The following is a 14,996-nucleotide window of genomic DNA, read 5'->3' as shown; positions in this document are numbered from 1 at the left end:
ATAGGAAATGTTTTGGTACTGTTTTATTTACTGTGCTAGTCACCTTCACACAGCAAGGACAGCTATCTTGTGGGCTTAACCATTATTCATGTCTGTGCATCCTATCCATTCATTAAGAACTAGTGACATCACTAGATAGTTTATAGCTGAATATTCCTTAGACATTGGTTCAGAGTTCGTTGGTAAGCTGCATGAACATTAGTCCATCATAATGGATTCTGCCCAAACCCTTTCTACTACACTCAAAATCCATTTGAACATATAGATGTTCTAAGAATTGGTTGCTCATAGTAAATCGACAAACTTCACTTCTACCAAACTCTCTAGTAATTTATGCAATTTGTTGTTGAACAGCCACTCACACTGTGCAATCCTATCATCCTGTTCTCTTTCAGAAAAATTCCCCAATGCAGATCAATTTGAAATAATCGAGTCTTTCAATGCTGTCTCAAAAGAAGTTTTTAGGAACATAATTTTGAATGAACATAGAAGGTAATGTATCTGCATTTATTGTCAGTCTTGTAACAAAAAATATAGTGTTTTCTTAAAAAATAAAAAATAAATATTTTTAATTTGGTCTTTTTACTGAAGGTGTGATGGTAGAGACTTAACATCTCTCCGAAATATCAATTGTGAAGTTGACCTTTTAAAACCTCTCCATGGATCTGCTTTATTTCAAAGAGGCCAAACACAGGTAACCTTTTAATGTACTTCATACATGACCTCTCTCCCTCCACCCTTTTAGTTTTTTGTGTGTGTCAATACTACAAGTTTTGGTACGTTTCTGCAAAAGATGGATTGATTATATTTTAAGTTTAAAGTATCTCTTGTGAATGTGAATTATACCCCTTTAAACAGTTGCCAGGGTTAGAATCCTAACTAAAATATGTTGATTTCATCTTTGGTTAGGTTCTTTGTACTGTTACGTTTGACTCCATTGAATCAAGTTTGAAAGCTGATCACATTACAACAGCGTTAAGGTATGTGTTTTCAGTGACCACCTCCCCCCCCCATTCCACCTCGTGTTGCTATGTAAAAAGTGTCATTTAATATGTTTATAGGTTTAAAAGATAATTTCACCCAAAACAAAAATGTAGTTTTGCGTGCCATTATGTGGTACAAATTAAAGAGGAAAATCCCACTTTCCCTTATTCTCAGATTAAGCAGGACACTTGCTTGCTGCTTTAGCTGTTCCGAGGAGGAGTTCCTCTCTGTTGATTGGGCAAGTTTTTTTTTTTCAATTCACCAGAATAAGATACTCTTGGGGGAGTGACTTACAAATGCTAGCAGTTTGGAAGAGCCAATCTGAACAGAATAAAATTACTTGGTCGGGACTGTTGAGCTTCACAGGATCCACCACATCGGCCAGTCAGGGGGACCCCATGATCTTATTTTAGAAGATGGGACCTAATTTTACAAACTTACAAAACTACTTTTTTTTTTTTTTTTAATTGGGTCGAATTATCCTTTTAGGATTCAAATTCATATTGTACTTAATGTAAAACTAAAACAACCTACATTATCACCTTTGTCTGCACATAATGTATCCATGCAGGATACAAAGTAGACACTTGGATGCTGACAAATGCTTACTGCCCAAATTTAACAACAACTCCACTATTAACTTTCGTCCTTATTAAACTTACAAGTTATAGTACATATCTGCTCTTTCCACCATGTAAATAAAAATGTTCAAATGTATGTCTTCATGATATACCAGATTCCATCAGTGTTGATGTTAGGTGTACATGTGCAGCATAGAAATCTCTGAAGGCTGCAGACATGCAGAGCTTTCAATAATGTACAAGTAGTGGATAACAGATGGGGAAACACCAAGCGTATTGAAAGCAAGAGCTTCCACACAGGTGTGGCTAATTGGTAACATCCCAACATGTTCAGGGTCATGTACAGAATTTATTGGACTTCCTTTGATGCCTATAATTGTGGATCATATGGCTTCAAAAGGAGACCTCAGTGACTTTGAAAGTGGGGTGATTGTTGGAGCGTGTTTGGCAGGTGCTTCAGTGACAAAGATGGCTCAACTTGCTAATGTCTTAGAAGAAATGGTGTCTAAGGTAATTTCATGATTAAACTCCCAGGATGGGATATATCCATGCATTAATTTGAAGTGCAAGGACAAACGCATTAGCAATTTCAAATGTCAAACTGCAGTTTTAAGCCGTAAAACTGGTCTGGCAACAACTCACTGGCATTGTTCGTTTGCCAGTTCAGTGTTGCAAAGACAAGGGACTACCGAGCAGCGGAGTTAGGTGATATGCCTTCACCATGTTATCAACAAACAGATGAGTTCATGCATGACGCCAAGTTAAAGAACTCTATAGCTTTTGAGTGGTTGTTCCCACCAGTGAATGATTCTCTTGGTTCAGTAATTTTGGGGATCACATTTTCCTGGCATGGTTTAAGTGCAGTCATTCCCAGGTGATTGCTGATTGCATCTTAATGGTTCTAAGTGATCGTCTTCACTCCCTGTTGCAGAATTTTTGTCCTGCTGGGGGTGTTTTCTGGAATTATGTGTGGTAGCCCAATGGTTTCATGAGCAAGACACTGATGTTATACATATGTCATAGCCTTCTCAGCAACCATATCTGAACCAGATCATTTATGGGATTTAGGGAGACGATGCCTGAGACCGTATTTTCACCACAGTCAGTTGAGTGCACAAAAAGAATGTTGCTGAACCCTCATGTACAATTCTAGACATTGGTAAACTCAATGCCACAGTGAATGCAGACAGTAATGGATGGATATAGTGGTCCAAAGCTGTAATAAGTGACTTTACATTGATGTTTATACTTCTTTTTGTCTACTACCTGTACATAACCATATGCTGAATTCACTGAATTGCATGATATTTTATGATTGGAGCTTGGTACCATATGATTTCTATTTTAAAATATACATAACATTTTGTTTTTAGAGTGAAGTATTGTACTTGAATCTCTGCACCACCAAAAATAAACAAATGGCTTTTACACCACACAAAAAAATTCCCTGTACCCAGTAGTTTTGTGTGTTAACTGCATACATTTCTTGGAAGAGCTGATCTATGCTAGAAAGTGGTTGCTGGTAACGAGATGTGCGTAGATGGTGACAAATCACTATGAGCGAGTCACACATTTGACATTTATATTGCCCTGCTACTGTTATTTTTAAAGTGATGAATGTGAGATAGTTTTGTAATTGCTGCAAATGGAGTGAGTGGGTGCTTTCAAGCTGTGCAAGATGTGCGTGTGTCACATTTCCTTTTAAAGAAAAAACACATTTGCTCCCAATATGCCTGGAACCTATGCCCTCATAAACTGTGCACAGATTTCTCTAAAAGTATGCTTTGCCCTACCATCACCCTGAAACATATTAGAAATCTCACTGAGACTTAGTAGTCCTGTTAGCTTTTCTGTGTTTAAGATCTTCTAGTTAAAATACATATTGAAGACTGCTACTGCTTTCATTAATCTGAATCCGGTTATCCCAGTTATCCCCATAAGCCTTCCTCTTGCATCAGTCCATAACATACTTCTCTATTGTACACAGTTTCATCCTCCCTTGCTTACCTAATCCTTATATACCTACAGCATCTCATTTCCTTTCCTCTTAGTATTACCCCAGTATCAGACCTCCCCTTTTCCTTACTGGTTACCAAGCTGTCCTGACACATCTCCCCGTGATCCACCTGGGTTCCTTTTAATCTATGTGCATCATTTTGTTTATAGCATTCACTTCAACTAACCTCCTCCTTGGTCTGTATTGCCTTTATTGTACAGAAATGCTAAACCTTTTATGTCTTATTCTGTATAAATGCTAATGACTTTCTGTTATGCTTCTACCGAGTGTCTTACCTGGACACGCTCACTGACAGCACCTGCAGTGTTTCAGTGCTGACAGGCGGCTTCATGAAGCCGCTGTCACACTGACAGCCTCCGGAAATACCAGTGTTGCCTTGACAGGCATAGAGCTCCAGTATTGGGAGCGATGGCAGCCGCCATCTTGCTGGGTCATACCAAGCCTCCCTCCCACTTAGAGAGAGGAGGGGGGAATCTTGTTAAGCTGCAAAAACTTCGGTCAGGAGAACGGAGGATACACAATGCGGTGGCCTGTTTAAAATAGAAAACAGCCACTGATTCCAGGAACAGGGGCAGGAAACTCGGGGGGGCGGAGCTGAGGTGTATAGAGCTCCCCCACCTCTACTTGCGTACTTGGACTCTCCCAATATGCACGCCAAAAGATTGCCCGGGAATACAGCAGACTCTCCTCAGCCTGACATTGGGAACACTGCTGACTGACTCTTCTGCATATCTGGCTTAGCTGGAAGGCTGAGTGATAATATTATATACCTTTGTATTGTTTATAGGGATATATTGTTAATGTGTTGCAAGCGATTAAAAAAATATTGTATTTTACTTAGCCAACTTTCATCTTTTTATATTGCTTGTTACAAATTACAACTTTGACTATTTGTAACTATTTGAAGCCTATATCTTTTGTGACAGAATTCCTATTTCATTGTGTTTTCCCTTTAAAAATGTCTGCTAAGGGGAAAGCATCACTTACAAAATATTTCACTTGTTCAAAATGTAAAATTAAGTTGCCAATTGGAGAAAAGGACATGGTTGCACTTTGTGCTGATTGGGATGTGGGGACACACACTACCCAGGCCCAGATTAATGTACTTCCACTACCGGAGAAACTGGCATGGGCATCTTCTCTGGCGCAGTATGTTACTACACTGGTCCAACTGCTTACTAAGCCTTTCGGGGCTAACAGCGGTTTCTGCTGTTCTCCCCGCAGCTTCAGTCGAAACTGTCCTCCCTGCGACAGTAGGGATGCCAGTGACTGCCGGGACATCTGAAGTGGCTCTGGCGGGTCCATCATCCTCTCTCACTAATCCAGGCCTTCCTCTGGACAACCAGCTTGGTCTTCATCCTAGGTCAGAGGGCTAGATTGATTAAACCATTTTCTAGAAGCACCTATACTTTCTAGAAATAAGAGGCTTCGGTCTACAAATCTTCTCCTATCCCTTTGTGATTCTGAGAGATCATCAGAAGAGGAGGGTGAGCCTATTATTGAGATTCTGCACAGGTCACGGACCTGGAAGAATCCCCTAGATATCAGGGCATTGACAATCTGGTCTTGGGAGTCAGACAAGCCCTGGACCTTATGGATTTTCTTCGGATCAGGGTCTTTTAAAAAAATATAAAAAATAAAAAATGAGAAGACGCGCATTCCGTTTTCCACTGTCAGTGGAATTAACAGACATCGCAGAAGCAGCTTGGAAACAACCGGACCGGAAGTTTACTATTACAAGGAGATTCCTTACCCTGTACCCGTTACAGGAAGATGATCTGGCCCACTGGGAACAGATCCCAAAAGTTGACAATCCGGTTGCTCGCTTAGCTCCTCACACTATACTTCCGGTGCTGGGAACAGCGACCCTGCAGGATGCCACTGACCGCAAGTTTGAGGGTCATTTAAAATCAATCTATGTAATGGCAGGCACCTCTTTGAGACCCATGTTTTCATCAGTGTGGGTTGCTAGAGCGATGAAAGCCTGGGCAGAACAGTTAGCCGAGGAACTGCAGAATTCAGAATTGCTTCCCCTTGCCCTGCATCTAAAGGAGGCGTCTGGATACTTATATGCGGCGGGCCAAAATGCGGCCTCTATTTCGTTCTCCATAACGGCTTCGGCGGTGGCTACTAGAAGGACCCTATGGCTGTGGTCCTGGGACGCAGATACAGAATCTGGTAGCAGGGGACACGCTTACTAGGTCCTCCCTCCCTACAAGACGCCCATCTGCCAAAGTTCTGTAAAAAAATGGCATCCTGACTGTCTTACACCCCTTCTTGCGACAGCAGGAGTGGGAGGGTGATTGAGTCTGTTCAGGAAACAGCGGATTGCGTCCTTCCAGACGTTTTTATTCGTGGGATGATGACAAGAGGGTACATGATGGACCTGTCAGGTCCAGCCCCTCGTCGCTTCATTGCAACATCTTTACCCCGCGATCCAGAAAGAAGACAAGCGATGCGACTCTGTGTTGCTTCTCTTCTTTCTGCAGGAGTCATTTTCATGGTACCAGATAACCAGAAAAGACAAGGGCTCTATTCAAACCTATGTCTGGTCCCAAAGCCGGCTGGATCATTCTGACCCGTTTTAAATTTAAAAATGTTAAATCTACACCTACAGGTGGACAGATTTCACATGGAGTCCCTCCGATCAGTAATCAATGGATTGGAGACAGACAAATTTTTAGCATCAATAGATATAAAGGATGCTTACCTTCACGTCCCCATTTGGGAGGGACATCAGTCACTTCTCAGATTTACGGTAAGATTGGCCCACTACCAATTCCGGGCACTCCCCAATGACCTTTCCACAGCGCCCAGAGTGTTCACAAGAATCATGTCCGTAATGGTGCCGTGTCTGCTTCCCAGAGGAGTCAAAATATTACCTTATTTAGGCAATCTCCTCATCAAGGCCACATCAGCGAATCTGTTACAACAGCACTTGACTATTACCATCAGGATTCTGGAGCACCATGGATGGTTAATAAACCTAAAAAAATCACAGTTGGTTCCCTGGTAGCAGATGACCTTCCTGGGGCTCATCATGGACACCAGAGAACAAAAGGTGTTTCTCCCGGAGGACAAGGCCAGGTCGTGACGGGAAGGAACTACACAGGTCTTGGCAACTCCCAGTCCAACCATTCACTTATGCATGCGTCTCCTAGGGAAGATGGTGTCGACCTTTGAGACAGTTCCTTACTGTCGGTTCCATTTCCAGTGGCATCTCTTAACGAAGTGTTCAGGCTCCCATCTGCAGTTAGAATGCCAGAGGGATCCGCTTGTGTTCTAAAGCGAGGTGTGTCTTCAGTGGTGGTTGGGCCAGGATCACCTGGGGGTTGGCAGGTCCTTTGTCCCATGGTCCTGGATAATACTGACCACAGACGAAAGCTTGAGGGGGTGGGGGGCTGTGGCCCTTCACTTACGACTTCAAGACTTTTGGTCGACTCAGAATTCTTCCCTGTCTATCAACATTCTTGTGTTGAAGGCCATGCTAATTGCTCTTCGGGGTGCCCAGACCATGTTTCAGGAATTACCTTTCAGGTTCCAATCCGACAATGCCACAGCAGTGGCTTATGTCAGCAGACAGGGCAAAACCAGAAGTGCAGGAGCAATGGCAATGACAGAACAGATCTTCGCCTGGGCAGTGTTCATCCCAGGCATCCAGAACTGATTATCTAAGCCGTCATCCGGTGATGCCGGGGGACTGGTCACTCCATCCGGAGGTCTTCTAGTCGCTGATCCTGAGATGGGGTCACCTGGACCTGGACCTGGACCTAATGGCGTCGAGGCACAACAGGAAGGTCCCAAGATTCTGCGCAAGGGCAAGGGACCACCTGGCGGTAGCCCTCGACATCATGACAATGCCCTGGGACTTCCGGTTGGGATATCTATCCCCCCACCCTATTCACAAGATTCACCGCTTCCTCAGACGAGCAAGGCAAGGGGGACTCCCATTGATACTGGTGCCTCCTGCCTGGCTGCGGAGAGTATGGTATGTTGACATTATCTCAATGGCAGTAGGTCAAGGAGTGTGTCTACCACTGCTAGACGACCCCTTTCTCCAGCATCTAATCCGACATCAGGACTTGTCTCAGCTGACTTTAAAGGCATGACTGTTGAAGCCAGCCTTTGGCGGTCTAGAGGATTCTCTCTTAGAGTCGTGAACACGCTCTTGCGAGCTCACAAGCCAGTTTTGGCTCGTATCTACCACCACATCTGGTGTACTTATATCAGGTGGTGTGAGAATCGACCCTGCCATACGTCGTCCTTTCATCCTCCCCCGTTTCCTGGCATTCCTCCAGGTTGGCCTGGATGCAGGTCTCCGTTTGGGCTCTTTAAAAGTACAAATATCAGCCCTTTCGGTTTTCTTTCACCTTCGATTGGCGGACATACCGAATATTCGGACGTTTCTGCAGGGAGTCTTACATATCTGACCGCCTTATGTCCCACCTATGGCACCATGGGACCTCAACCTTGTACTTGATATGCTGAAGGTGCCTCCTTTTGAACCATTACATTCAGCAGATCTAAGGTTCTTAACGTGAAAAGTAGCGTTCCTTCTGGCGATTGCATCAGCTCGCAGAGTGTTGGAATTAGGAGCCCTTTCTTGTCATCAGCCATATTTGGTTTTTCACGAGGACAGAGCAGTTCTACGGACAATTCCTTTGTTTGTACCGAAGGTGGTTTGGGCATTTCACATGAACCAAGAGATTGTGGTTCCAGTGTTTTAGGCGGGGGCATCGTCTTTCGGACAAAATTTGATGAAGTGTTTAGATGTGGTCAGGGCTCTCCGAATTTATGTGAGGAGGACCTCCCACATTCGACGCACAGATTCTTTATGCTTTTTGATTCACATAAACAAGGATAGCTAGCCTCAAAGCAGTCCATCGCTAGATGGATTACTGCAACCATTAGGCAGGCTTATGTCAGTGTTGACCGAACTGTGCCAGGTCGACTTACTGCCCATTTCACCCGTTTGGTGGGGGCGTCTTGGGCAGTGAGAAATAGGGCCTCAGTGGACCAGCTCTGCAGAGCAACCACCTGGTCCTAGGTCCATACTTTTACAAAATTCTGTCCATTCCATGTTTTTGCGTCTACAGATGCCAATTTTGGCCGTGGTGCTTTAGGTGCTGGCCTGTCTGAGCGGTCCTACTCTTAGAGGGGCTACTTTAGAACATCCCCATGGTAGCGGTGTCCCCCAGATGGAATCAGAGTAACGGATTTATCATAACTATAAAAATCCTCTTTTATTTGTATATACTAGTATTGTGCAATGACAGAATGCATGTCCACCTTGAATACCATAGAGCAAGCTCATTTACAACTGGATCACTAAGGAATTTAATAGTTGACTTGAATCATACATGTGTTGGAAAATGTCTTGCATTGAATGGAGATAACATGTAAATGATGTGATTGTTCATTCGGTCTCACACATATTCTATTTTTACTTTCTCTAGTGGTGTGAAAGATAAGAACTTCATGCTGCATTATGAGGTGAGACTGGAAGAAGACCTGACATTTACTGAACCTATCCCTAACACCATAACCAAGTTATTTCAACATAGAATTTGTGTCATCCTCTCTCTACACCTCAAACAATTAGAATATGGTGCCAATCTGCCGCTACTTTCTGGATACTCTTGGAAATTTGGTCCATTTTCTTTGATATTAAAGATACCACAAAGGAATAATAAGTATAGGTTAATCTATTGGAAATATTAAGGGATGGATGTATAAAAATACAGGTACAGCCTCTATTATAGAAGCATGCTTTTTTATTTTTTATAATTTGGAACACAGTGTCTAATATGTACTAAAATGTATTTGTTACCCTGGTTTTTCCCTCCTGATTAAACGGTTTAGCAGAACTCCTCATAATATCTATAGGAAGAAACACTTGTGATCATGTCTATATGTATAAAATTAAAAAATATATAAAAAATCACTGAGCACAAGCCATAATTTAACTTGTGGTGTGATAATCCATTCCGAATACAACAGTTTAAGAGTGTGATCTAAGGCATATTTGTGACAACAATGTTGTGTAGCCAGGGCTAGTAAAGTCTGAAAATAGGACAGAACAGGAAAATAAGTGAAAGACACAGGTCCTTAAGTTTGTTAGTAGCCTGCGCAGAGGAATAATATAAAGATATCTCTAGCAACTAAACAAAATTGAGCACAGAAAATGTTTGTCCATTTTATTGATTTCTGTAAGCATCAGCAGTGGCTGAAATTTTGTCATAGGAAAGTCTCTACAAATGTAGACAAGCCCATAACTAGGGTGTTGTACAGTGACAGGACAGTCATCTAGAGAGTCATTTAGATTCCAGCCTGCATGGGGAAGGTTTGGAAAAATTCAGTGCTTACAGCATTCATTGGGGGGTAGTGCAGTATAGGTCAGCCAGCCATTGATGGCTGTTAACTCTCTTCCCCAAGAAGCTTAATATATGAAAACCCGCTCTGCTCCGAAAACAGATTATCACGTTAGTATGTTAGCGGATGTTTTATTGTAATGCAATCAAATGTGCTTAATGGTCCTTTTAACATCTCTAGTTAATGCACTGGCAGCGGATTCGATTGTTTTGATTATATTAGCTTTGGATACAATTGAAAGACAATTTAAAGCACTAATATCTCTTATTTGATTGTGCCTATTACATGGGAATGTAGAAGTAAGATATAGTAAAATGTGAGCATGTCACCAGGGGCAACATATTGGGATTTATTTAAAAGGTTAGGCTTTAGTGAGGCATGTTCTGATAAGTTTACTCTGCATCTATTTACCAAGCTGCCACATTGTAATGTACCCAGTATGCTACACATGCTCTAACCGGTTTGTCAGGGCTATTGACCACTGGTAGGGCTGATATAGATGAGGGAGTCTGGTAACTCATTCAACTCCCCTGAGTTAACCTTCCCGGGTTTCTTACTGGTTTCGAGCAATGAGAAACACAATGAGGACTGGCGGAGGGTAGACTCTGCAAGCAGACTATGTACCACCCTTTTAAAGAAATTAGTGAATGTTCTGCAACGTAAATATTATTATTCAATTATATAGTAATGTAGATTAGAAAAATATAAGGGGATATAAAAGTATGCACAAAAAGATGCAGGTATTTGCTTCATTCTGTCATACTGTGTTTTGTCACTTTCAGTTTCCCCCATATGCAACAAATGAGATTGGCAAGGTTGTGGGAATGAACAGGAGAGAACTTGGTCATGGTAAGTAACGCTAGATACAAAACTTTGTTTATACTGATGTCTGTTGAAGGGGTCAGATGTACTAATATATGCTAAAGGCGAGTAGTCAAGGCTCCGTGTGTATGTGGTATCCAGTTTCTACCTAATTGTAGCCTAACGCGACTCATTATGCACATGGGCATCTGCAGCACATTAATGTGGTCATGTATCGGTAAGATGTAATTCTTGCATTTCTGTGTAGTCCATTAATAATAATGAGGTTTATATGGTTGTTTATAGGTGCTCTAGCAGAAAAAGCTTTAAAAGCTGTAATACCTAAAGATTTTCCCTTCACAATAAGAGTGACTGCAGAAGTATTAGAGTCTAATGGTAAGTTACATTGCAATAATAAATTAACTATTTAAACTTTGTTGTTTTTATACAGTTTGCAAAGCTTAATGTGGCTACATACTGCTGTCAGTACTAGGGAAATGGCCTGATATTGCGCCATGTGGCATGCACATGATCCCCTGTAGCTGGATCTCCTTCACACTACATACAGGTGTAAAATGGATAAGATATGTTTTAATGAATTTAAAAATAGGAACACTCTCATTTGGGTTTGGGAGTCAGAGCATAGCGGTGCCGGAGATCCCCGCTTCTGATGGTGTTTGGTCGCCATATTTTGAGCCTGCACTTACCTCCAGTGGCACCAGACAGGTTCTGTTGCAACTGGTAGGCACCCGGCCCCATGTGATTCCCGGGGGGCAAAGTGCCGCAATGGAGCTTAGAGAGCTCCGACTGCCAACACTTCAGGACTGCGCCAGAGGACCTGAAAGTTTGTCTGGATGAGAGATCTAAAGGGAGCTCTGGCTGTAAAGTGAATATAAGTAAAAATGAAATTACCATCTCATATTTGTAGATATACATACCCTTCTAAAGAAGCTGAAATTGTAATCAGCATTTTAAAGTTTCCCTCCCACCCATTTTCTGATAAATGTGAAAAATGTGTTTGATAAAATGGGAACCATTAACTAATTTATTTGTCTCTTATACATTTCTGTCTGTATAGGGTTTCATTATTTATATCGTATTGTTTATATATTAGGTTCCTCGTCCATGGCGTCTGCTTGTGGTGGCTCTTTGTCATTAATGGATGCAGGTAATATGTGTAATAATTTAATTAGCAACATTTCAGAGGCTTGTATACTAAATTAAGGCTCAAATGGAGATATAGATATTATATTTATATATATATATATATATATATATATATATATATATATATATATATATATATATATATATATAATCTATAATATAAATGTCTAGTGGCGTGTGTTAGTCTGTCTGTGTGTGTGTGTGTAAAAAATAAAACGAAGCTGCAGCGCCACCTGCTGGGCGGAGTTATACACTGACCTACTAAATTCTTAGTGTGTGTGTGGGAAAAAAAATTCAGAAAGGGCTGAAATTTGGTATACTAAGATGTTTTTAATTTGTTACTTGTTAAAAGTGTTTATAAAGATTTTTTAAAAAATATATATATATTTCTTGAAGGAGAAGTGACAGTTGGGAGTGGTTGGTGGTTGCCGGGGGTGACAGTGGGAAGTGGTTGGTGGTTGCCGGGGGTGACAGTGGGAAGTGGTTGGTGGTTGCCGGGGGTGACAGAGTAAGAGGAGTGTGATACTCAGGTCCGCTGAGAGAGATCCCTGTGTCTGGATAGACATCTGGATAGATGTGGCAATGAAAATGAAGGATGAGGTGATGGAGAAGAATGATGAGGTGGTGACATGTGGACAAAACCACGTTAAAAAAGGGCGCTTACGTCGGGAAGTAACGCTCTTCCCCTGAGGAGGCCTGGGCTATGGCCCAAATGCATGACAAGAACCTTTTTAACACCTTAAGTAGCTTGATTTGACTAGAATGCATGAGTATCATGCACGGGTTAACTTGTATGTGTGTATATATATGTATGTGTGTATGTATATATGTGTATATATATGTATATGTGTGTATATGTATATCTATATATATATATAATTTATTTATTTATGGCTATGGTGACAGCACCAGGGACCCTGAGCCCCGCATCCTCACTCTCCAGCTTCTGTAAGAACTATGCAGAGACAGGAGGTGCCGTGTGTACTTATTGTAAGTTTTATATTTTGTGTGATAACTTTTCATACCGCTAAAACCTTTTAATATGGTGACACAGAAAATTGATTAAGGGCTCTCTGCAAAAGTATAATTTCCAAGACAAATAAATGGAGAATGACTATCTGGACAAATGTAATTAAAATGGGTAGTTAGATTTCAAAAACTGTGTGTTAGGGGTAACAGATTTATTTTCATTATGATTTTATTATTTCTCGAATTGCTAGGAGTACCTATTTCTGCTCCTGTCGCTGGTGTTGCAATTGGATTAGTGACAAAATACAACTCTTCAAAGAGAGATGAAATTGAGGATTACTGCATACTTACTGATATATTAGTAAGTGTGATATTTTTTTTCCCGTAGCTCGTATTTAGTGAAAGCAAATGTTTGAATATTTCCTTTGTACAAAATATTTTTTCATGATTGTGTCAGGATGGGCTTACTCTGCAACCTGTCTGGTGAAAGGGTTTTACTGCTTTGTCTTAGGGGTCCTCTTACCTATCTGTACCGCTGGGATACTGTTCACATGGTGCCTTTTTAATACACAGGTTGGCAGGGAATAATCCATTAACCTGTCTTTCTCCTTCATCCTATCTGGGGGACACTGCTCCCATGGGGTTGTATGAGGGATCAGGGAGTAGGCACTCAAATAGTTAACTAATTTAACTTCCTGCTGACAGGCTATATCCCCTCTGTAACCCCCTGCAAACCTCAGTGTCTTTTGAGTGCCAGAGGAGTAGAACCTCTGGTGTACTCTTCTTGCAAAGATAGGCTTTTTGTTTAGCTGATAGTTTATTTGTTTTTAATAGCGGTGCTGGAACAAGCACGCTACTCACATTTTTCAGCTGAGTAGTAGCAGTCATACTCTCCCCTACAGATGCTGTCGGTTAAAAAAAGGTATTTATCGGAAGTATAAAAATTCTCTTTTTTTTAACCAGTCCAGGTTGATTTACTTGTCAGTGGCAATGGATGTGTTTTTTAGTTTTGTTTTTTTCCTTATCTGTCCACACACTGACGGGGAGAGGAGGGGCCCAGCATGGAAATCTATCATTAAATCTCTGATACAAAGTATCTTTCAGGAGAATTGCTCCCCAAGTTTAGAGCTCCCTCCAAGCTGAAGTCTGTTCCAGATGGATGGTAGCCAGATCTCAGGGCTGCAGTCTCCCTGTTGCTGCTACTGAAGTCCGCCAGGCTCCATTGTGGCCCTTTGTCTTCATTTTAATACAGGAGGTGCCATAACAAGCCACTCTAGTGCCACTGTTCTGCTGACAAATTTAACTATAAAAGTCCTGTAGCACATTTGGGATTGGGGAGAGCTAAACCATTATCTACAACCTGTAAGAAAATGTTTAACTTGCTAAGCCTCATACATTATATGAATTTGCCCAAGACATGCAGTTACAGGCATGAACTCTACAGGCTTGTACTATGTTCTGTTTTGTTTAAAGACATCCTGCTCTGTTTACATAACACTTCCTTCTGTTTCCTCCCACGGCTTCTGGCTCGATATTTGTGCTGACATTTCCACTACAGAATGTGTTTATCTCTAGATGCCATTTGTATTTCTGTGTGCTTTAATTCAAATTTTATCTTCTGGTGTACTTGTCTTCTTCTGAGGCAGCAAAATGATGTACTTTTACATATTGATGTGAGATCTATATTCTATTATACATTGAGTAGCCACAACTTCTATACCATCTGTCTAATACTGTTTAAATCCCCTTTGTGCTGCCAAAACAGCTGTGACCCATCGAGGCATGGACTCCACAAGACCTTTGAAGGTGCCCTGTGGTTTCTGGCACCAAGACGTTAGCAGCAGATCCTTTAAACCCTGTAAGTTGCGAGGTGGGACCTCCATGGTTCCGACTTGTTTTTCCAGCACAACCCATAGATACTTGTTTCGACTGAGACCCGGGGAATTTGGAGGCCAAGTCAACACCTTAAACTCTTTGTCATTGTCCTCCAACCACTCCAAAACAATTTTTGCAGTGTGGCAGGGTGCTTTATCCTGCTGAAAGAAGACACTGCAATCGGGAAGTACCGTTGCCCTGAAGTGGTGTACTTGGTCCTCAACAATGTT

At 41.7% G+C, this 14,996-nt stretch overlaps 1 protein-coding gene across 1 annotated transcript in view; it reads left to right on the top strand.

The window, feature by feature from the left end:
• Window positions 1-14,996, top strand: part of PNPT1 (polyribonucleotide nucleotidyltransferase 1) — a 49,301-nt gene that overhangs the window by 18,238 nt on the left and 16,067 nt on the right. The window contains exons 12-19 of the mRNA XM_075203846.1: window positions 396-492; window positions 592-694; window positions 910-980; window positions 9,039-9,075; window positions 10,737-10,803; window positions 11,062-11,151; window positions 11,870-11,923; window positions 13,143-13,252. Coding sequence (XP_075059947.1) covers window positions 396-492; window positions 592-694; window positions 910-980; window positions 9,039-9,075; window positions 10,737-10,803; window positions 11,062-11,151; window positions 11,870-11,923; window positions 13,143-13,252 — 629 coding nt within the window. The remainder of the gene's footprint in view (window positions 1-395; window positions 493-591; window positions 695-909; window positions 981-9,038; window positions 9,076-10,736; window positions 10,804-11,061; window positions 11,152-11,869; window positions 11,924-13,142; window positions 13,253-14,996) is intronic.

The sequence above is a fragment of the Mixophyes fleayi genome, chromosome 3 (genome assembly GCF_038048845.1).
Source record: "Mixophyes fleayi isolate aMixFle1 chromosome 3, aMixFle1.hap1, whole genome shotgun sequence".
NCBI lineage: Eukaryota > Metazoa > Chordata > Amphibia > Anura > Limnodynastidae > Mixophyes > Mixophyes fleayi.
This window is presented reverse-complemented; position numbering and strand designations above follow the sequence as displayed.